This window comes from Chenopodium quinoa, unplaced genomic scaffold, assembly GCF_001683475.1.
Source record: "Chenopodium quinoa cultivar QQ74 unplaced genomic scaffold, ASM168347v1, whole genome shotgun sequence".
NCBI classification, from domain to species: Eukaryota; Viridiplantae; Streptophyta; class Magnoliopsida; order Caryophyllales; family Amaranthaceae; genus Chenopodium; species Chenopodium quinoa.
The window spans coordinates 2,281,917-2,303,937 of record NW_018745003.1 but is presented as its reverse complement, the minus strand read 5'-3'; the positions used below and the strand labels follow the sequence as shown (position 1 = coordinate 2,303,937).

At 32.8% G+C, this 22,021-nt stretch overlaps 1 protein-coding gene and 1 non-coding gene across 3 annotated transcripts; both read right to left on the bottom strand.

Annotated features, from left to right (window-relative positions):
- Window positions 1–851: 851 nt before the first annotated feature.
- On the bottom strand, window positions 852–11,715 carry LOC110707860 (myb family transcription factor EFM-like). 2 transcript variants are annotated; one of them, XM_021885923.1, is made up of 4 exons: window positions 10,636–11,715; window positions 2,035–2,646; window positions 1,739–1,812; window positions 852–1,566 (listed from the first exon to the last, which is right to left on the bottom strand). In XM_021885923.1, the coding sequence occupies exons 1-4, from the start codon at window positions 10,847–10,849 to the stop codon at window positions 1,063–1,065; spliced, it is 1,404 nt and encodes a 467-aa protein (XP_021741615.1). In that variant the 5' UTR covers window positions 10,850–11,715; the 3' UTR covers window positions 852–1,062. The 2 variants fall into 2 exon arrangements, with proteins under 2 accessions (XP_021741615.1, XP_021741613.1); XM_021885921.1 differs by having other exon boundaries at window positions 1,739–1,815; window positions 10,636–11,713.
- Window positions 11,716–21,714: 9,999 nt separating this feature from the next.
- TRNAG-UCC lies at window positions 21,715–21,786 on the bottom strand. The gene has a single exon. It is a non-coding gene; the product is annotated as a tRNA-Gly (tRNA).
- Window positions 21,787–22,021: the final 235 nt, after the last annotated feature.

Below are 22,021 nucleotides of genomic sequence, written 5' to 3'. Positions count from 1 at the left end.
TTTTATAATTTTTGATTATCGGTAATTAAAGATATTAATGATTGAATTTATGCATTGACAAACGTGACTAAAGAAACGTGTCAACTAAAAAGAAACGGAGAAAGTATATAACATCTCTTCAGGTGCCATTAAGTTTTAGGAAATGATCCAAAATTGTTACATGGAGTTTAGTTGGAATGTGCAGTTTTTGTATTCATAGAAAGTAGAGCTCATGTATGATTAACATGAGTATACATTAACTAGTGTATTATGTTAGGTTGTTATCTTTGGCAAAAAAAATTATGCTTCCCTCTTTCCTTTCTCTTTAGACTTTTACTTTTCCTTTTCCCCCTTTTTTTCCTCTTTAGCATTTCTTTTTTCATCTTATCTCCTGGATAATGTTCTTTCTTTATTTGTATGATTTTTGAATCTTTGTTCTTGCATGAGCCTGAGTTCTTTTAAGTTAAAATTTTTATATTAGGGAGCAGGGATGTAGGGCTATGGTTCGCATTGGCCAGCCCTGTCCAAGGCATTACATGACCTAACTTGGTCTTGGTTCGGCCCCATACGGGCTCAAGCCATGTATTTGTCAACAGTCGACACAATACAAGGTTAGGCTAGGATGACACAACATGGGATCCGGAAAAAGTCACAACTACATGCTGCATGACCCAACTTTTTTACCATATGAGTTTATACTTTCTAGCCTTAAAAGCATGAAATTCCTCCTATAACCCTTTTTTTTTTTCCCTTACATATTCATCATTCTCCTAATTTCTGGGATTGAGTATTTACTGTTCTTACGAACTTGGGGTCAGTTTACCTTGTCCTTTTTACAGTAGTTAACATATATTCAAGGGCAAAACTGTCAATACAACCAAAAGTTATTGGCTTCATGTAACTCTATACATGAATTTTATCACAAGATAGTGATTACTGAATAGGAAATCTAAGAACAATATGTAAGTTAATAAAATGAACACTCACTTTCTCTTTATGCTCCCTCTCTACACATATTAATTCACACAAGAATTAGAACAAAACTTAGAAAACCCTAATTCTAACCCTACAAACAGTAATTAACTAGAATTTTAATGTAATCTGGCTTCCATTACTCTCCTCACCATCATCTCTTAATGCTGCCAGCTTCCTTCCTTCTCCTCCATTCTCCCCGCTTTCGCCTTTCCAGCTACTGCAATCTGACTTCCCATCTTCGATGCTCTCGGACCGGTCACCGGCTCGTTGAGCATCAGATTCCGGGGAGCTATGAGTCTGTGTGTGAGAGGTAGTCTTGTACACATGAAGCTGGTGATGGTGGTGGTGTTGTAGGGCTGGATGGTGCAGTGCTTGTGGGGGTGCTACTGGTTGTGGATAATAGTCTGGTGGGACTGTAGGTGAGCAATAGTGTGATGAGACTTGAGTACTTGGGTGAGCACTGTAAATGGTGGGTGCACCACCATGTGCAGCAGCAGCCGCGGTGGCGTATTCGGGTGGGACCCATATTCCTCCTAAGACAACCAGCTGTGGTGCTTGGCCTCCTACTGCTTGAGGACTTGGGCTAGGTCTCCTGGTGTGAAGTCTATATTTCTGCATGTTGGTAAAAAAAAAAAAAAAATACAAAAAAAGTTACCACAAACTGTAAAAAACATAAAGAAAAGTTAAAGACCAAAAGAGTAGAGACAATTAGTATATGCTCTGCACTATATAGTACATTATCAATGTGTATGTCATGATTGCATGTTCAGAGAAAGATTGTTACCTGGAGGTGACTTTTCACTTCATCATTGGTTAAGCCATCAACCTTCATTAGCTCCCTAATTTGTTTAGGGGTAGCTACTGTTTACAAAGATAAGCAACCAATAGTCAGTTAATTATCCTTGTTTTTAAAAGCTAATGATAGTGACATGATCAGTTTTAGACATATTTAAAAGCACTTCTACACAACCTGCATTCTAGGTTGTTTGTATGTGATGATGATCAAATTATCATAAAAAGGAATGAATGAAATACCATATAATTATGTCATAATAATGTTGAAAAGATAATAATAATTACCTTGTGAACCACCAAGCATCTGAAGGGCATTGACAAATCGTCGGTGCAAGTCTGGTGACCAACACCGCCTTGCTTTCCTGTTTGTCTGGGTTGTGGTAGTGGTGGTGGTTGTCGCGATAGGTGCTTGACTATCTGTGGAGGCCATGCCAACTATTGCATTTCCTCCTTTGCTAGAATTATCACTCCTTGATCCACTCAATCCATTTTCACTCTTGTCATCTACCTCTCTGTCACTTGATGCTAGGGCCAAATCTGGTAGTGGCCTTATGTTTGAATTGTTAGGAACCGAGTTTCGTTCTTTTGCGAATGGAAGAAAAGCTCCTCCATTTCTCTGTTTGGTGTCTAATGCTAGTTTAGGACTGCTGACACTGAAGCCAGTATCAGCTTCAGATTTAGGCAATGTCGTCGAGGACTGTTGCTTGTTCGCGTCACCTGCAGGGCTCCATAGCTGTGCAGATACCATCCAATTGGCCTTGTCAGAAATGTTTGCTGTCTTTTGGTCAGACCCTTCTAAGTTGGAATGTTTGAGTGGCATAAATTCTTCAAGAACCGGCCTTGCACCTTGATTATTTACTCTGAAAGATTGTAACTGCTGCCTTGATGCTTCCATGGCTGATGAGTAAAATAAAGTTATAAATTATGAGACTTTTTTGTACGAAAAAAATAAATAAAAAATCAACCCTAGAAAGAAGCAAATCTTGGTTTTTATTTTTATTTTACTGTCTGATTCAATTTATTACTTTGTCTGATTATGTTACTTTCTAGTGTTATCTTTGTTTGGAATTTGTTTGTAGATTTTGAGTGAAAACTAAAAGCCTAAAATAAAAGTTGCATGCAAAAAAAAAGCCTTATTATCCTCATCTTTATTTGTGAATTAGAGGAAAAAAAGATCAAAAGTATTTCACAATAAATCCACAAAGAGTAAAACTGTATTCATCAAAAGTATTATATTGCTTGGTTTAAATAACATACTGATTTGATTATTGTTGAGCCTTTTGGTTTTGATGGACAAATTGACAAACTCGACTAATGAATGTTTTGAGTCTTTGGTGAATAAAGGATTCAAGCAAAGTTCGTTCCGGAGTAGGAACTTAGATGCGGAGTAGCATTCTTTAAAAAGCCTCGTGCAAATCTCACGTTCTAGTTTTAATTGTGAGCACTCAATAATATAAAGTCGGAAAGGAACTCAATGACTTATGTTAAAGACTACTGGAATAAAAGTTAGTTTTAAAAGATAATTTCTTAAAGAAAAGATAATTTGTAAAAGTTTTAATAAAGATAATTATCGAAGATAATTATCTAGTTGTTTTAATAAATAATAAATTTATCTTTTCAAATAAAATCTTTTTAAACAAACTTTTGATAATCTTTTAAATAAATATTTGATAAAGTTAGCAAGTGGTTTTTCTGTGAGAAAATCTTTTATACGGCTAATGGTTATCAAGTTGTTAGGATAGTGGTTTAATTAGATAAGGCTAGGAAACCTCTTCATGATCACAATCTGTCAAGATAACTCCACAAGTTGTTAGTGGGTTGTTGACATGTGGACGTGATTATGGTGGAGGTTAATGACTAAGCCTTCTCTATAAATACTCATGCAAACTATCTCAGTAAAACACAACTCTTGAGCATAAAAATTCCAGTAGCCATCTAATAACATAAAGAGAGTTATTTTCCTTCATATATTCTTGAGTGCAATAGGTATTTGTAATCACAGATTGTATTCAAGTACTTAGGGGTTGGGATTGTGAGTTTGTAAAGTGAGGTCAAGGAAGCTTCGTTGCTGAAGTCTTCTGTGAGAGTTGGGAACAAGTTCCTAATTTGTGGAACTTGTTAACGGGTTTGAATCTTCACTTGTAAAGAGTTTGATTACTTAGTGGAAATTTAGAAAAGCCTATATCTTCTCTCGTCACTATTTCATTTAGTTAAATTCCGCAAAAAGTTTTTAGATTTCACCTCAAATACAATTCACCCCCCCTCTTGTATTAGCCAGTTAGACTTTCAGTTGGTATCAGAGCAGGAACTCAGAACACGCAGGCAACCCTGTTGAGTAAGTTCCTGGAAAATGGCTTACACAGAGGAAAAGGAATTCGGGAGTACATCCATTCAAAGGCCTCCATACTTCAACGGCAAATTTTATCCTTATTGGAAGGATAAGATGGAAATCTTTATCCAAGCAGAGAATTATCAGGTATGGCGAATTATACAAGTAGGAGATTACGAAATTACGAAAACGAATGCTAATAATGAGGTAATCCCTAAACCTATGGATGAGTATGAAAAAACTGATCTTGAAAAACTTGAAATGAATGCTACTGCCAAAAAGTTTTTAATTTGGGGACTTGGACCCGATGAACATACTCGTGTCAAAGGGTGCAAGTCCGCAAAGGAAATTTGGGATCTTCTGGAAGTTACACATGAAGGAACGTCAGATGTTAAACGTTCCAAAATAGACATTCTTTTGTCTCAGTATGAGCGCTTTGAAATGGGAAACAAAGAATCCATTAAAGACATGTTTACTCGATTTAAAGGTATTACTAACGAACTAACGTGTCTTGGCAAGATAATTCCTATAGATGAGCAGGTCAGAAAAGTCTTAAGAAGTCTTCCAGACAATGACAGATGGAGAGCAAAGGTTGCAGCGGTGCAGGAATCAAAAGACTTCACCAAGTTCAATCTGGAACATCTTGCGGGTTCCCTCATTACTCACGAGATCCAGTCGAACAATCGGACTCAGGAGACTGTCAAAAGTCAAGGGCTAGCATTAAGAGCTAATGAAGAATCCGAAGAGAAGTCTGACATCGATGAAGAAGAAGCTGCAATGTTGGTGAGAAGGCTGAAAAAATTCTACCGTAACAACAAGTTTTTAGACAAGAAGAAAGGATACAGTAAAAGAAATCAGGAACCCAAAGCCAAGTCTTCTTGTCACAAATGTGGAAGCACCAACCACTTCATCAAAGAGTGTCCATTATGGGAATCTGAGAAAGGCAAGGGAAAAGAAGCTGATCAAAGCAGAAATTCCAAGCCTAACTTTTCTAAAACAAATTTCAGGAAAGCAATGATTTCCACGTGGGGAGAATCAAGTTCCGAAGAAGAGGAACAGGAACACACAGACGATGAAGTAGCCAATCTCTGTCTAATGGCAAAGCATGATGATGAGGTAGTCATTCAACCTAATTATTTGAAATCTCTCTCAAAGGATAAATTAATCTCTTTATTGTTAGAAACCTTAGATGAATATAAAGAATTATGTGCAAAACTAAGGCAAGCCGAAAAGGCAACTGGAATTTGTAGAGATCATGTTAAGTATCTGAATAGCTTAAGAAATGATGTTCAAGGCAGATTCTTTGAATTGTTAGATAAAAATATTATGCTAAAAGAATCCCTTGAAAGAGTCAAGAGTGAGAATATCATGCTGAATATTGAATTGACTCAATATAAAATGTTGTGTACTAACATTGATTCTTGCAGGTCTACTGAAGTTCCTTTAATCATGTTTAATAATGAACTAGAGCATGTTAAGAAAGAGATAAAGGAAACCAATGATAAAAATGAGAAACTAGAAAAGGACCTAGAAATTGCAAGAAAAAGTAAAAATACAGCAAGCACGGGTGTTCCCAAGTGGGTAAAGGAAGCTCAGACAAAAAGAACAGAAGGTCTAGGCTATGTTCATAAGAAGAAGTCCACTGGAAAGAAAAAGAAATATGTGAACTTACCTAGTGAGACCGTTTGTTCTTTCTGTGGTAAAAAGGAACATCGCAGTGAAGAATGTACTAAGAAAGCAAATCTGTACAATAAGAATGTGAATTATGTTTGGCAGAAGAAATCTGATTTAAATGTGTCAACACAGGAACCCATGAATGAAAGGGTTCCTACTACTAACTCTTAATTTCTTTTGCAGGTCGAAGTGAGGGGGAACAACCAGTGGTACCTCGATAGCGGTTGTTCTAAGCACATGACAGGAGATGAATCCAGATTTCTCTCACTGACGGCCTATACAGGGGGAACAGTGACCTTTGGAGACAATAAGAAAGGCAACATTGTTGCTGTTGGCAAAGTAGGAAGGTCAAGTTCCCATGCAATTGACAATGTATTTTTAGTCGAGGGTTTGAAGCATAATCTACTCAGTATTTCTCAGTTTTGTGATAAAGGAAACTTTGTAAGCTTTTCTTCTGAAAAATGCAAAATCATCAACAATAACACTGGTAAAATCGTTTTGGAAGGAACTCGTAAAGGGAACACATATACCGTGGACCTTAACAAAGTTCCAAAATACAATCTATCTTGTTTAAGTGTTATTGAGGATGATCCACTTCTATGGCATAAACGTTTTGGACATGCTAGTCTTTCATTGCTTGACAAATTAAGGTCAAAGGACTTGGTAATCGGATTACCTTCTATCAAATTCCTAAATGACAAAATTTGTGAAGCCTGCATCAAAGGAAAGCATGTTCGATCATCATTTAAATCAAAGAAAATGGTAAGCACCACAAAACCATTGGAACTCATTCATATGGATTTGTGTGGCCCCGTTAGAATTCAAAGTAGAAGTGGAAAAAGATATGTCTTAGTTCTTGTGGATGATTATTCTAGATTTACATGGGTCATATTCTTACATAGTAAAGATGAAACTTTTGATATGTTTATGACTTTCTTGAAAAAGACACAAAAATCAATAGGTAATCAACTTATTCATATGAGAACTGACCATGGTACGGAATTCGAAAATTCCAAGTTTGATGAATTTTGCAGAGAACAGGGAATAAGTCACAATTTCTCAGCGCCAAGAACACCACAACAAAATGGTGTGGTTGAGAGGAAGAACCGAACATTGGAAGACATGGCAAGAACAATGCTAATAGCAAGTGGGCTTCCAAGAAATTTTTGGGCAGAAGCCGTCAACACAGCATGCTATATCGTCAACCGAGCCATGCTCAGACCAATGTTGGACAAGACACCTTATGAACTGTTAAAAGGGAGAAAACCTAATATTGCTCATTTAAGAGCTTTTGGATGCAAATGTTTTGTTCACAATAATGATAAAAGAAATCTTGGAAAATTTGATGAAAGGAGTGATGAAGCAGTCTTTTTAGGATATGCATCTAATAGTAAAGCTTATAGAGTTTACAATAAGAGGACTATGTGTGTAGAAGAAAGTATACATGTGATTTTTGATGAAACTAATAATTATGGTTGTATACAGGAATATGAAGATGGAGATTTTGAAATTGGTCTCACTCGTTCAACAGACCAAGATGAAGAATTAATTCCCAGAAAGCAGCATGTTCGAATTACTGAAAATACTAATAAGGAACCTACTGAAGTTCCAAATAATACTGAAGCCTCTGATCAAAATACAGAAGAAACAGAAAATACAGAAGGCGAAGCAAATGCAGAAGCAGAACACCATGAAGAAATGGAAGAAAGAGCAACTCAAAATAACACTTTTATACCAGCTCAATCATTCCAACCAAAGCCATGGAAACATCAAAGGTCACACCCCCTGGATAAAATTATAAGTGACCTAAGCAAGGGAACTCAGACGAGATCCCAACTGAGAAACTTCTGTGCATTCAACGCCTTCTTATCAACACTGGAACCTCGAAATCACAAAGAAGCCTTGGAAGATGTTGATTGGATTGTTGCCATGCAAGAGGAATTAAATGAATTCGAAAGAAACAAAGTGTGGCACCTTGAACCCAAACCAACAAATCAAAAGGTTATTGGTCTCAAATGGGTATACAGGAATAAGCTAGATGAACATGGCACAATTGTAAGGAACAAGGCAAGATTAGTTGTTAAAGGCTACAATCAGCAGGAAGTGAGTTTGAGATGAGCATGATGGGGGAACTCAACTTCTTCCTTGGGCTCCAAATTAAGCAAACTAACGAAGGAATAATGATCCATCAGCAGAAATATGTGAAGGAGTTATTAAAAAAATACGGTATGGAAAGCACAAAGATAAACCACACTCCCATGGGAACAACCACAAGGTTGGACCAAGACCCCAAGGGAACTCGTGTGGATCAAACAAAATACAGAGGTATGATTGGTTCCTTGTTATATTTAACTGCCAGCAGACCTGACATTTCGTTTAGTGTAGGTCTTTGTGCTAGATTTCAATCGGATCCAAAGGAATCGCATCTAACAGCCGTCAAAAGAATTCTACGATACTTGAAAGGGACGGAAGACTTGTGTCTGTTTTATCCAAAAAGTGACTCGTTTGACCTAAAAGGATATGCTGATGCTGACTATGCAGGAGATTTGGTCAATCGTAAAAGCACATCAGGTATAGTCCAATTCTTAGGCTCTTGCATGGTTTCTTGGAGTTCCAAGAAACAAAACACTGTTGCTCTATCCACTGCCGAAGCAGAATATGTGGCTGCTGCTGCATGTTGCTCTCAATTGCTATGGATAAAACAACAGTTGCGTGACTATGGCATTATTTTAGAGTGCGTTCCTATTCATTGTGATAACACAAGTGCCATTTGCATTTCTAAAGATCCAGTACAACACTCTAAAGTTAAGCATATACATATAAGGCATCACTTTTTGAAAGATAATGTTGAAAAGGGCTTAATTAAGCTAGATTTTATTTCTACTGAATTTCAAATTGCTGACATTTTAACTAAGCCTTTAAGCAGAGACAAGTTTGAAAAGATGCGTGTGGAATTGGGGATGCTACGGCTCAAGTGATTTTTGTTTGGAACCCCTAAGGTAAAATCGGATGTAACTAACAATGCTACGCTCAATCTTGTGTGAATAACACAGCTGAAATTACCCAGGGGAAAGATTTGTGAAGTATTGAAAAGTCACTTATACATACTTTTAATATGTTAAAAGTATTGAGCCATGTTGTTTCAAGTTCCTTTTTCATCATTCTTTACTCTCTGTATCATGATCACGTAAATTATCATCATAATTTACAATCAATCTGCTCTCATTTATCTTTTTCGTTTTTTTTTATTTTTCTTCTTGTTATTTTCTTTCTTATCTTTTATTTCTATCTTATTTTTTATTCTTATCTTTTTCCTTCCTTATTTTTTCATGATGAATTTTTCTATTCCTCATAGAATTCAAAAATACAAAAAGATCTTATTTGCTACGTAAGATAAGAAGCATGTATATCAACTTCTTAACTTACGATTTTATTTTATCAACATTGAATTAGATGAGTGCATGTATATCAACTTCAAAAATACACATCGAAGGTACAAACTTTTGCTAAGTTCAGTTTTTAAAGTCTTTGTTAATTTTTCTTTTGCTCAGTTTTTTTAAAAAAAAATAATAATAATAAAAAAAAAAAAAAAAAAAAAAAAAATACTTTTTAATATTTTTCTAAGTTCTTTAATTTTTTTTTGTTTTCATGTCTTACTTTAAATTTCTGTTGCATGCCTGGATGATTTTATTTACCTAAGTTTGTCAATGTTTGTCATCATCAAAAAGGGGGAATTTGTTGAGCCTTTTGGTTTTGATGGACAAATTGACAAACTCGACTAATGAATGTTTTGAGTCTTTGGTGAATAAAGGATTCAAGCAAAGTTCGTTCCGGAGTAGGAACTTGGATGCGGAGTAGCATTCTTTAAAAAGCCTCGTGCAAATCTCACGTTCTAGTTTTAATTGTGAGCACTCAATAATATAAAGTCGGAAAGGAACTCAATGACTTATGTTAAAGACTACTGGAATAAAAGTTAGTTTTAAAAGATAATTTCTTAAAGAAAAGATAATTTGTAAAAGTTTTAATAAATAATAAATTTATCGAAGATAATTATCTAGTTGTTTTAATAAATAATAAATTTATCTTTTCAAATAAAATCTTTTTAAACAAACTTTTGATAATCTTTTAAATAAATATTTGATAAAGTTAGCAAGTGGTTTTTCTGTGAGAAAATCTTTTATACGGCTAATGGTTATCAAGTTGTTAGGATAGTGGTTTAATTAGATAAGGCTAGGAAACCTCTTCATGATCACAATCTGTCAAGATAACTCCACAAGTTGTTAGTGGGTTGTTGACATGTGGACGTGATTATGGTGGAGGTTAATGACTAAGCCTTCTCTATAAATACTCATGCAAACTATCTCAGTAAAACACAACTCTTGAGCATAAAAATTCCAGTAGCCATCTAATAACATAAAGAGAGTTATTTTCCTTCATATATTCTTGAGTGCAATAGGTATTTGTAATCACAGATTGTATTCAAGTACTTAGGGGTTGGGATTGTGAGTTTGTAAAGTGAGGTCAAGGAAGCTTCGTTGCTGAAGTCTTCTGTGAGAGTTGGGAACAAGTTCCTAATTTGTGGAACTTGTTAACGGGTTTGAATCTTCACTTGTAAAGAGTTTGATTACTTAGTGGAAATTTAGAAAAGCCTATATCTTCTCTCGTCACTATTTCATTTAGTTAAATTCCGCAAAAAGTTTTTAGATTTCACCTCAAATACAATTCACCCCCCCTCTTGTATTAGCCAGTTAGACTTTCAATTATGTTCATTGAATAATTCATTGGTGGGTACATAAAATGCAGTGTTGAAAAACATGCAAAAGAATGAGAAAAAAGGAAGAACACTAGGGACATGAATATGCAAAGTAAGGCTAATATAGTACCATTGGTGAGAAGCTGCATGCAGAGGGGAAGCTCACGCTTGAAAGCATCAATCTTGTGGCGCTCTTCCTCGAGGCGATTAAGGTATTCTTCTAGCTTGTTGGTGGCTTGGTCTGTTGGGTTATTGTGATCACCACCAGCGCCGAATGATTTGAGTAGCATAGAGTAGCTTTGAGGTTTACAGTCAAGGCTTAGTTCTGATGGAGATGCCATCATTTCACTTATGATTATAACAAAATGTTTAGTTTATATGATAAGATGGTTTTATTTGTTGCTTGGTGATATATATGTATATATTTTTGTGCAATAAACTTTTTTGGTCTCAAATGTTGGTGCTCTTATAGAATTGAGGGTGAATAGCAAAAGAGGGAAGCAAGGTGGCCTTCTCCTTTTTAGGTTATGAGAGAGGGAAAAAGGGATAGGATGTTGTTTATGAACACAAGGAGGATCAACTGCTTTTAGAGTTGTGTTCGAGGGAGAATAAAGTGGAATTTTGGGGTGAGAGTGAGAGAAAGAGAGGAAAAGGAAAAGTAGAAGAGAGATAAAAATTTAAAGTGGAGGAGGAGGAGGAGGAGCAGCATGGTAACTTCTTGTAAAGAGAGCAAAGGCAAAAGGCTCGAATTTGTGATACACGCTCTAAAGTCTAAACATAGATTTCGTACTATCCTCTGTCCAGATGTAGTTGTCACGTTCTGGTGAGTTTAAATTTCTACGGAACTGTTAATTTTGGAGATAGTGAATAACTATTTTACACGTATGTTTGTGTTTCTATACAACGTACGTACAAGTGTGTAAGGAGTGAAGAGAATCAAAGGGGGGTCATGTGGTTGCTGAAGCCTTTGTAGGGATTTTTAGAACCTTTGGACGTTCTTCCACTCCTCTTTAACTGTCCGAATTTTAAAAAATCACTAATTCAAAAGATGATTCTCCTTCCTCTGCCTCTGTTGCCTTTTTCTCTCATTTTTCAATTTATCTTTTCCTTTTTGTTACCATCATTTTTACCTTTTATTTTATTGGTTATTTGACATAGTTTTTATATTTGTTATTATGAGCTGAATATACTGATTTTTGCAAAATGTATATTTCTTTGCTCAGCTTTTATCTCTACGCTCCTATTTTAAAATCAAAGAATTAAAATCAAAAAACCCTTTTCATGAGAAAAATATCTCTTTTATTATTGTACAGTATATTTCTTTGGGAATGAGAAAAATGCTAGATAAGCTTGAATCTGCTCCATTTGTATATTCATGGTTTATTTTGCCAGATGCTCAGGACCATGCTATGAACTCTCTTTATATATTCTCCTTTTTTTTTTTTTTTTTTTTGTGATTATCTATTTATATTTTTAAGACAAGATGTGAAAATGGTTTTTGTCTTTTGATTTTATACAAGTATATTTTTTAGATACAAATTAACTTGTTATGAGCTTAGAGAATATGACCGTGTTTTTTATAATTATTGATGCTTTATGTTTTAGCTAGGGTTACGATTTCATTTGGTATTTTAGGCTGACATTGTGGTTACGTATATAGCTTAGCCTTTCAAAGAGTATTATAAATTGTTGTTTCTAGAAATAAAAAAGAACAATAAAACATAGCTATTTTCTCCTCATCCCTAAACAGTAGGCCAGATTATTTTAAATTTACTAACCTAAACTTTGTACATTCATATGCCCTTTAATGATACAATTAACTAAGATTTCTATGCTCTAATATTTTCTTTTCTCAAATTGATGTTTTGATTTTCAGATCTAGGGTTTAATATTACTATAGTGCGAATTTAAGACTTTTTGTGCCAGTTCATTTTCAGATCATGCCCTAACATTTGAGAAAGAGCGAGAATATAAAATCAATACCCTCAGCAAATATTACATAATAACGCTTATAAAGCACAATTGAAAATACTAAGAGATTACATATGTACTTTCACCGGCACATATACGTTACATGTGTCCCGCATTTTTTGCGGTGTTAGGACATTATGTGCTCTTATATTTCTTAATAATTTGTCGTTTCGTACATGGTATCGTTCATTCTATTTTATTTATAACTTAGGGCATTTAAAATGGTGCAATGTCTGTTTGTGAAAATGCAAATTATTGTAAACAGTTGGAACTTTGAATAAACAAATTTTTGTAGAATCCACACATTTATATTTTGTTTTACTGCACCTATTTTACAAGAACATGGATCAAATAGGTATCCAAGTAAATTTTGAAGCTTTTTAACAAAACTATATTATTTTTTAAGAGAATCAAAACCATCCAGAATAAAACTTTTTCTAAACTTTTATTTAAATATATTCATTTAGGTAAAGATCGTATTACTTAGAGGTTTAGGGCTCACTTAAAAGCAAAGTTAAAGATGAGATGGATTCGATGGTCATGATTTACAGATCATATGTTAAATTCCCAACCAAAAGTAACTTGCTTAAAAAATCACAGCAAACCCAAAAATCTAAATTTCATTTTTAAGAAAATAAAAATAGAATAATTAAGGGCAGATGTCAGACATCCAGAACAAATTATTCTCTCTTATTATATGGAATTATGGATATGAATTATATGATTCTATCTTTATTATTTTTATTTTTTGAAGATGAAATTTTATTAAAAAAATTAAATATAAATGTGCTTTAAAAGAGCATATACTATTTTCATCTGTTTAAATAATTTAATGATTAACTAATATCATGTAAAAAAAGTAAAATAATACTTAATGTCGAGTATCTATCAACCATTCAACTTTCTTTTTTGGTTTCAAAAAGTAAATAATTATTCAACATTTGAGAAAGAGTGAGAATATAAAATCTACTTGAGACGTTCATTTTTATTTTATTTTGTTTATATAAAGAGGAATAAAATATTTCATTTGATGTAAGGAAGGAATATCTTAGTTCCAAAATTCTGCGACTGTAAATTAAGGACACAAAGCTTAAATAAAAAGAGAGATTGGAGGGAAAAACAGCCCAAAAGATTGAAAAAAAGAGGGTTTTGGGAATCTTCTTCTGCTACTTAAACCTTTAGTGAAGTGGGTGGGAAGGTAAGTTGATTCTCTCTAAACATATGGCTAATTTTTGTTCATAATAACGCTCTTGATTTTTACTTATCTAAACTTACTTGCCTAAACATGTCTACCCGGCCTTATTCAAAATTATTATAAGTAGCTATAAGGTAAACAAAACATGGCCTAACAAATTAATGAATGAAGGCACACCTAGGTTCTATAAGGACTGTAACACACCTAGGTTCGGACTGAATGAAGGCCTCTAACTCTCGATTTCCACCTTGATGTGGCTATGATATTACTGTATAATTGTTATTAGTAGTTAATTGACAATGGAGTTTAAAGATTAATGAGCATATTTTTTTTTATTATTGTTTTTTTTGAAGGAAAAGATTTGAGTATAGTAATTGATGAACATTCTGGATCTAGGTATGGTATTTTATTTTATTTATATCTTTCTTCTTTCATCTTTAGGGACCATACATTTTATGAAGGAATGCTCATATTATGTGTTGAATCTCAAGAAGATTTGAAGTTAGCCCACTTACACAGTCAACTATGCACCCTTTCTGCTTCTTTCTGGAAATTTGTTTTATGCTTAGGAAAATTCATGTACAAGCCACCTGAAGTAGTCATCTATTATGTTTCTTTACCTTCTTCCTTTTCTACCTTTTTTTAGCTTTTTAATCCATTATATTGCTCTCTTTGTTTTTTTCACAAAGGTTGAAAAAAACATGATTATATTTATAAGAAAGTAATCAATCAATTCAAATAAAATCTCAACCCATTTTCTTTTTTACTTGTGATGTGCATAGGATTTTCTTAGACAACATTTGTATGCGAAATTATAAATGTACCCTGCTCATTATTTAATGAAGAGGTTAATTAAGAGTTCAAGTATATCTAGTATACCCTAATTATGAATGTCTCGTTTTTATGTTAGAAGATAATTAATAACTCACATACACGACGTGTTATTGAGCCACATGTAAATCGAGTGAGCCTATTATTAGAGTTCGTGTTATGTTAATAATTAGTTGCATGTCACATAACACCTTTAGATAGGAAGATTGAATTAGGTCCTGTTCTTTTGAGCTGTTGTGGTCTGCTAAAATCTGCTCTGCTTTGCTTAGTATAAATAAGTTGCATTGTTGTGCTCTGCTGACATCTGATTTACTCTGTTCTGCCTAAAAGAACAGGGCATTAGTTGCAAATAAGGGGGAGGGAGAATAGAAGTGGGGTTAGTCATGAAAGTTAGTAAAAGGAGGGGAAGGGTGGTGCATGGGTTTGGGATAGTGAAAAAGGTAAGATTACATATAGAGGTGAAAAAAGAAAGGAAAAAAAAAAATGAAAGAAAGAATCGAATATCTTTTAACAGCAGAAGAAGAGAGAAAGAGAAAGAGAAAGAGTGGCAATAATGAAAGAGAAGGTTTGTCGCTTTCAGAAAAATCAGACTTCTAGTACAAGCCTCCAACATCTTCCTTTTTCATTCTCTAGATTCTTTCTCTCTCCTCTTTCTTCTATAATATGCATGGTACTACTACTACTACATGGTTAGTTGTGAATGAACGAATGATAAAAAAGAAAGTGAAAGAAAGAAAGATTATCCTCGTGACACGCGTTGAGATATTCTCTGCTTAATCCAAATATCATCCTTCACTGAATATCCCTTTTGTCTCCTCTTCTTTGTCCTTTACTCCTAAACGTCCATACACTACCCACCTTCACCATTACAGAGTGCTACCCGGCTTTGTGTACTCCCTTCGTTTCACTAGACCATAATTGTCATATTACGAAATATATTACTTTTATAAAGAGTTGGTTCAAAAGAAAGCCTTGTGAAATTGTGACGTTGTGTTACTTGTGTGTCATTTTCCTTAACTATCTACGAAGTATAAGATTGGAGGTAATGACTAGTAAGATTGCTGGCTATTTATATATAGATGATAATTGGTTGCGGGGCAAAGCCCTCGTGTCTAGGGTTAGTCAAATTTTGCCCTGCATTGATCAAAAGGGTGACCATGGCTTGACTTGAGCCACATGCCCTTTGTGTTATCACTCTTTGCCTTGCTTAAGTTTATTTTTAAATCTTGTAACGTGTTTTGTAGTATCTAGTTATGTCATGTTTTTTAAATAAACTAGTGTGTGGTCCGAGCTTTGTACCGGAATTGCAATTATTTATGCATTTATTTTCATATTCACAACATGGTTGCTAATTGATTTATTTGGTTAAATAACCATCTTTTCTATAAGAGGTTGGGTGTTCGAATCTTCTTACCCTTATGTTTTAAAATAAACCGAGTAATAGTGACGTGCCATAATGATTAAGGTTGATTGAGTGGTGATGTGGCATAATGAGAGGTTGAATAGGTGATGTGGCATAAGTAAAAGGGTCTACGTGGCACGTAGACTTTCTTAGTAACGTCTTTTAATATATTAGTATAGATGTGGCCTAAGAATCAAATATCAAGTGCAGAAGTAGAGTACGCTTCAAGCTGATTTTGGATGAAGTGACATGTTATTGACATCGAATCATTTTGAGTTATACTTGCGTGTTTTATATTTTAGTCTATTGTCAATCGTGACTAGTCAGCTAACAAATGTTATTAGCATGTCTACTTAGATTAGGTTACGTACATTTCAAAATTTTTAGGTAAAATTTCAATCAATTAATCGAGTATAGGATGGTTTTGCCATATCTAACTCTATATTCACTATTGCTCTTTATCTGGGGGGTAGTTCTTCTTTTGGATATGGGGCAAAATTAAAATTACAAATTAAAAATCACTATAGTCTTGGTACTTGTAATAAAAACTTTATGAAGTGAACTAATTTACAGATACGATAGTACTACCATTTTCCAACTTTTGGTTGTTTTATAAAAGTTTTGTCACATCTATACAACTTGGTCGATACATAAAAGGCCATTTCAGTTGTTATAACTTCACATATTTATTCATACAAATGATACAATTGTAATTATATCTTTTTTTTGGAGAGAGAGAGAGAGAGAGAGAGAGAGCCATTATAGTATTTTGTTAATCCTTATGTTGATCAATTTCATTCATTTTTTTATGAAAATATTATTTAAGCTATAAAAAGGCCAAATAGTTTGATTTTGAAACAAATATAAGTCTAGAAATAATATTTTCATATTATAATCTGATAAATATTTGACTAATGGTTGAGATAGTTAATTTTACCTAGTAAAATCAAATACTCGTATTATTTAATAGAAAATAGAGATAGTATGAAGGGGAACGAAATTAAAGATTAGATATAATGAAAATTTCAAAAAGAGGAAATGTTGAAGAAAAATGTCCAAATGAAGTTATAGTAAGAATTTAACTTTATTGTTAGTCTTTTCCCCCCACTTGAAGTGCATAATAGATTCTTTGCAAGTCCACCCCGCAATGATTTTCATGAAAAGCCTATTTTTGAGGATTCACCAACACCATCCTTTAAATAAAAAAAATAAAAAAAAATTTCCTTTATTTCAATGCATAAATTTTGAAGAAATAAGCATTATTATCAAAGGATTTGATGCTAATCTGTTCATAGTGGAAAAGGCCGTACTTAGATAATAATAAATTAGAAGAATCTAACCTTATAATATTGGTGCATGAATTACAAGTTTAATGTTAATGCATTTTCTTCTATTAGTCGTTTCTTACTTAGAATATGCCTTCATTCATTCAATGTACATGATTTATTTTCATGTAACCATGATACAAGCATTACCTAGTGGATGGTGTGTGATTCGTTAAAAAAATGTTGTATGAGAAATTAATTTCTTCTTATTCATTTCCTTTTTCAATCGGCCTTCTATACCTTTCCTTTTCCTTGATTGTTATAGTATTTTTTTTTTTAAGGATTTTGATATACGTAGTCATAAGGAATAGGGTTATGCATAAACACTAAATGTACAATGTATATTACACTTGCAAATTCTCGGTTTCTAATTCTAACAGAGTGCAATCAAGCATTGTAGATTTTAGTACAAATATATAGGTTTCAAACTCGTGTTAGGTACATGCTCTCTTTGAAAATATACCCCAAACATTCCCTTTTTAATACACCTATCTTATTATCGGTGTAAGATTTATAACCAACTTTGTTATTTGTCCTTCATACTTTCAATATTATTATTACTATTTATTACTTCTTGTATTCTACTTCAATTTTTATTATTGTCTATTAATTAGTTCCACTTTCTATTTTAAGTGTAGTTTTTTTTTTTTTTTTTTTACCCATATCTATTTCGGTAAACACGTGTTATCATCTTATTTTTTTACCTCACATTTATCTACCTTTTCATTCCAATTAGATCACTTTCTCTTACATAATTTACTTTTCTTGAGTTTCGAATCTGCAGTAAGTGATTAGAAGAAACAAGGAAAAAAAATAAAAACGATCGAGTGACTATTAAGGCAACTTGGCTAGCTATATTAGGTCCAAGGTGCCATGTAGGAATTTCACCAATCTTCGCTATTTATAAAAAAAATCCTTATAAAAATAAAAAAAAAAATTAAAGATGGTTCATTGCAACCGTATAATTCTACACAAGGAAAGCCTAGATACTAAGAATAATCTATAAAGTCCCCCCAAAAAAAAATTGTAATGCAAGTACCTAAGTGTATTACTGTATTGGATTCTATTCCTCTTTATCCATAACCCTTTGTTGGATAATCACGTACGTATATCAAACACTTAGAAAATCAAATATTTTTAAAATTCCATTCAACTTAAATTCAAAGTGAGTGACTTAATTGAAAATAAGAAAATACAAAGTATGTTCTTTATTTAATTTTTTGCATGTACATGAAATATTCTTGCCTTTACTTTAATTTTGCGGAAAGGGATTGATGTCTACGTTTACGGATTATAATGCTTCTTTGTCAAGAATCATACTGAAAATATTATATACTGATTTGATGAGAAGTTTGATTAATTATGTTTAACTAAATTCCCCAATATTGCAATATAGATAGATAGAATTTGTTCATTTTTAGGGACTTGGTCATTCATTTGATGATTGCTAGTTGTTGGGTTTTGAATTTTTTATTGGATGCTTTCCTAATTTTTAATTAATTTTTTTTAAGGTTTTTTGTCTTACTTGATCTTCTTTGATGGATTGACTATGATGGTTTAGAAATTAATTTAATTAACTTTGTTCTAGAACATGTTACTATATTCGAAGTCTAACTTCGTATAAAATTACTCTATGTGTTCCTTAATATATGGCCACGTTATTTATTTTAGAATGTACTCATCATATATCAATGTTCTCATATTTGTGTTCTTAAAATAAAAAATCAAAGGAAAATTAAAATTATCATCTCGTTTCCTTAGTAATTTAAGTATAAAGCTTAGTCTTCTTGGACTGCTTACTAGATAGTATTCCTTATATAAATTGAAATTTAAAGAATTTTTGGGTATGAGATACATAAGTGCTACCCAATTTTTTATTTATTACTCCGTATTTTTTTATTTTTTTATTTTATATGGTTAAGTAAACCAGACAAAGAAATAACCAAGCCATGTTTATCGTCATGGCATGTGGATTACTTGGCTACATGACATTATCAAGGTAGAGAATTTAAGATGCGAATTTTGTAAAATGTAATAACTTTCTAATATAGAGTATAGATACGCCAACATAAATAATAACCAATTTAAGGGTAATAAATCTTTAGTTTGGTGTACCTTTCACCTATTATCTTGATGCTCATTATGGGATCCTCTACACATTGCCTCTTGGGCTTCATTAAATTCCAATTACATAAACTCTCAAATTTAAAACCTTACCCTCTTAATATCTTTTATATATATGCTCGAAAAATTGTCAACTTGAATAATCTCAACAATTAGCCATTAAATTAACTTGATTAAATTATTAACTTTACATAGTATATGTAAAAAGTATAATTAAATTTTCTCAATAAATTTAAAATTAATAACCTAATTAGAGATTGACTATTGCTAAAGAACTACAATAGGTAAATAGAGAAAGAGCAAAAAAAAAAAACAGCATCTAATTAAGCAAGTTGAAAAGGGGAGAAGAATAGAATTAGAATCAGAATCACTCTTGTCGGCCTCTTAGCAAAAGATAATTCTTTCTTAAAGCTAATTTTTAGATTGCAATTCAAGATAGGAATTTCAAACCCTCTATTTTGTTACAAATAATTGTATAAATAAATTCATTCATAATGCATATAGTTGACCATATAGTATATTACATTATTCTAGTATTTTTGATTTGTTGTCGTAGGAAGAGGCATGGAAGTACAATTTTATATTTATAAAATAAGGTAAAAATTATTAATAATTGTAAGAAATTAAATTCGATACCGAAATTGACAAAAGCACTAGCACACCAGCACCAATATGTTGAAAAAAGTAAAAATAATAATAATAAATATATATAGAATTTAGATAATGGATGTATCTTCTTCCTTGTTATACCTATATTCGTGCATCCAATAATGCATATGCACAAAATCCATAGAATTGAGTATTGGCATCTTTGCCTTTTAAAGTGGGGTATTGTATTAGTTGCTATACAAGAGACGACTAGAATGACAAAAGATTGCATGACCAAACTATGTCTTTATGCATTTATCGATCGAGATCCTCTCCAATTAAAGAGATGTCTAGTTTCTTGCTACTTCTCATTAAGGAGGTTTTTTTTTTTATAATACTTTTTTTTTAGTTAATCCTCTCGCTCTTATTGGGAACTTAAGAGAGAACGTGGGGTACTACCATCATATTACTATATACGGGTCTGGGTCTGCGAACACACATTAAATAAACCGTTAACATACTTTCAAATAAATGAGAACGTGTTAGTTAAATATTTTTGAAGATGCCTGGACAAGAAGAGAGTATATTTGAATATTCTTCAAAAATTTATATGTAAATTGACAAAAATTAACTAGTGTTGTATAACCAATTAACCATAATTACTTTATTTTTTTTTACCTAAATTAATATTCAATCATTATCTTAAATACACGTAACAATGTCAAGAGCATGATACACATCATAATCTCGAATAATTTGCTATGTCAACTTGTCCCACACAATTACATGACCAATTTTAATGCTACCCACTTATGCGCTGGATTATGTGACATAAGAGTCCAATCAAAATGACCAACATCTTCTTTTGCAGCTGTCTACTTGGGTGTAAACATGCTGTGTCCAGCAATATGTAAAAGGCCTACTTTTTGGCATTGTTTTGTGCTGCTTCTTTAACACAAGTGAGCAGGCCCAACCAATACTGTTATATTAAGGTCGTGAATTAGGTTCTATTTCTCTTTTTTTTTTTGTTTTTTTTGGGGACATATGGCTCTATTTCTCCTCGTCTTTTTAGTTATTTCATTAAGATAAGATAATATGTACAAGGTAAGATATTATAATAGTTGTATAAGATAAGTTTAGATAATGTAAGACATGGACTCTAGTTAAAATAATACTTCGTATTAGATATGTGATATTACGGTGAAGAAAACACTGTCTTAGTGATTGCTTCAAAACTTTATTTTATTTAGTTATTTAGTCAGTTGATCAAAAGCTAGAGAGAAAAGGAAATGAAACAGGATGGATGCGATTAGGAGTAGGGTTTAGGGATGGAAATGTAGCATCTATTTTACAAAATTACTAAGGAAAATGGTAAGGGAAAAAAAAAAACCAAAAAAATTGACCTCCTAGTCCTCCTTAAAAACCTACACTAGTGTTAGGATAAAATGAGAGGATGAAGGAAAAGTGGGACAAAATTTAAATTGAAAAAATATGCGTTTGCCGGGAGTCGAACCCGGGTCTATTTTATTTAGTTATTTAGTCAGTTGATCAAAAGCTAGAGAGAAAAGGAAATGAAACAGGATGGATGCGATTAGGAGTAGGGTTTAGGGATGGAAATGTAGCATCTATTTTACAAAATTACTAAGGAAAATGGTAAGGGAAAAAAAAAACCAAAAAAATTGACCTCCTAGTCCTCCTTAAAAACCTACACTAGTGTTAGGATAAAATGAGAGGATGAAGGAAAAGTGGGACAAAATTTAAATTGAAAAAATATGCGTTTGCCGGGAGTCGAACCCGGGTCTATTGCTTGGAAGGCAATTATCCTAACCGTTGGACTACAAACGCAATTGATATTATACACTGTGTAAGAATACTAATATTATATACGAGAATAATTTCTATAGATTCCAATCATTTTTATTTTATTTTTACTTTTTTGGTTTTTTTTTTACATGTAGATCAACGTCAAATTATTTGGTTGACTGATATGATCTGTACAAGTGTGGTACCTTAAACATTAACGTGGCTTATTATATATTTATATGTACATATATGAGTATTATGATACTTTGCATGTAAT

Bases quoted from the DNA above. Each gene is read 5' to 3' on its own strand.
- LOC110707860 (XM_021885921.1), bottom strand. From the start codon at position 10,849: ATGATGGCATCTCCATCAGAACTAAGCCTTGACTGTAAACCTCAAAGC. The intron at 2,647-10,635 runs GTACTATATTAG...TTTACTCATCAG, and splicing joins CATGCAGCTTCTCACCAATG to CCATGGAAGCATCAAGGCAG. The intron at 1,816-2,034 runs GTAATTATTATT...CTTTGTAAACAG, and splicing joins GATGCTTGGTGGTTCACAAG to TAGCTACCCCTAAACAAATT.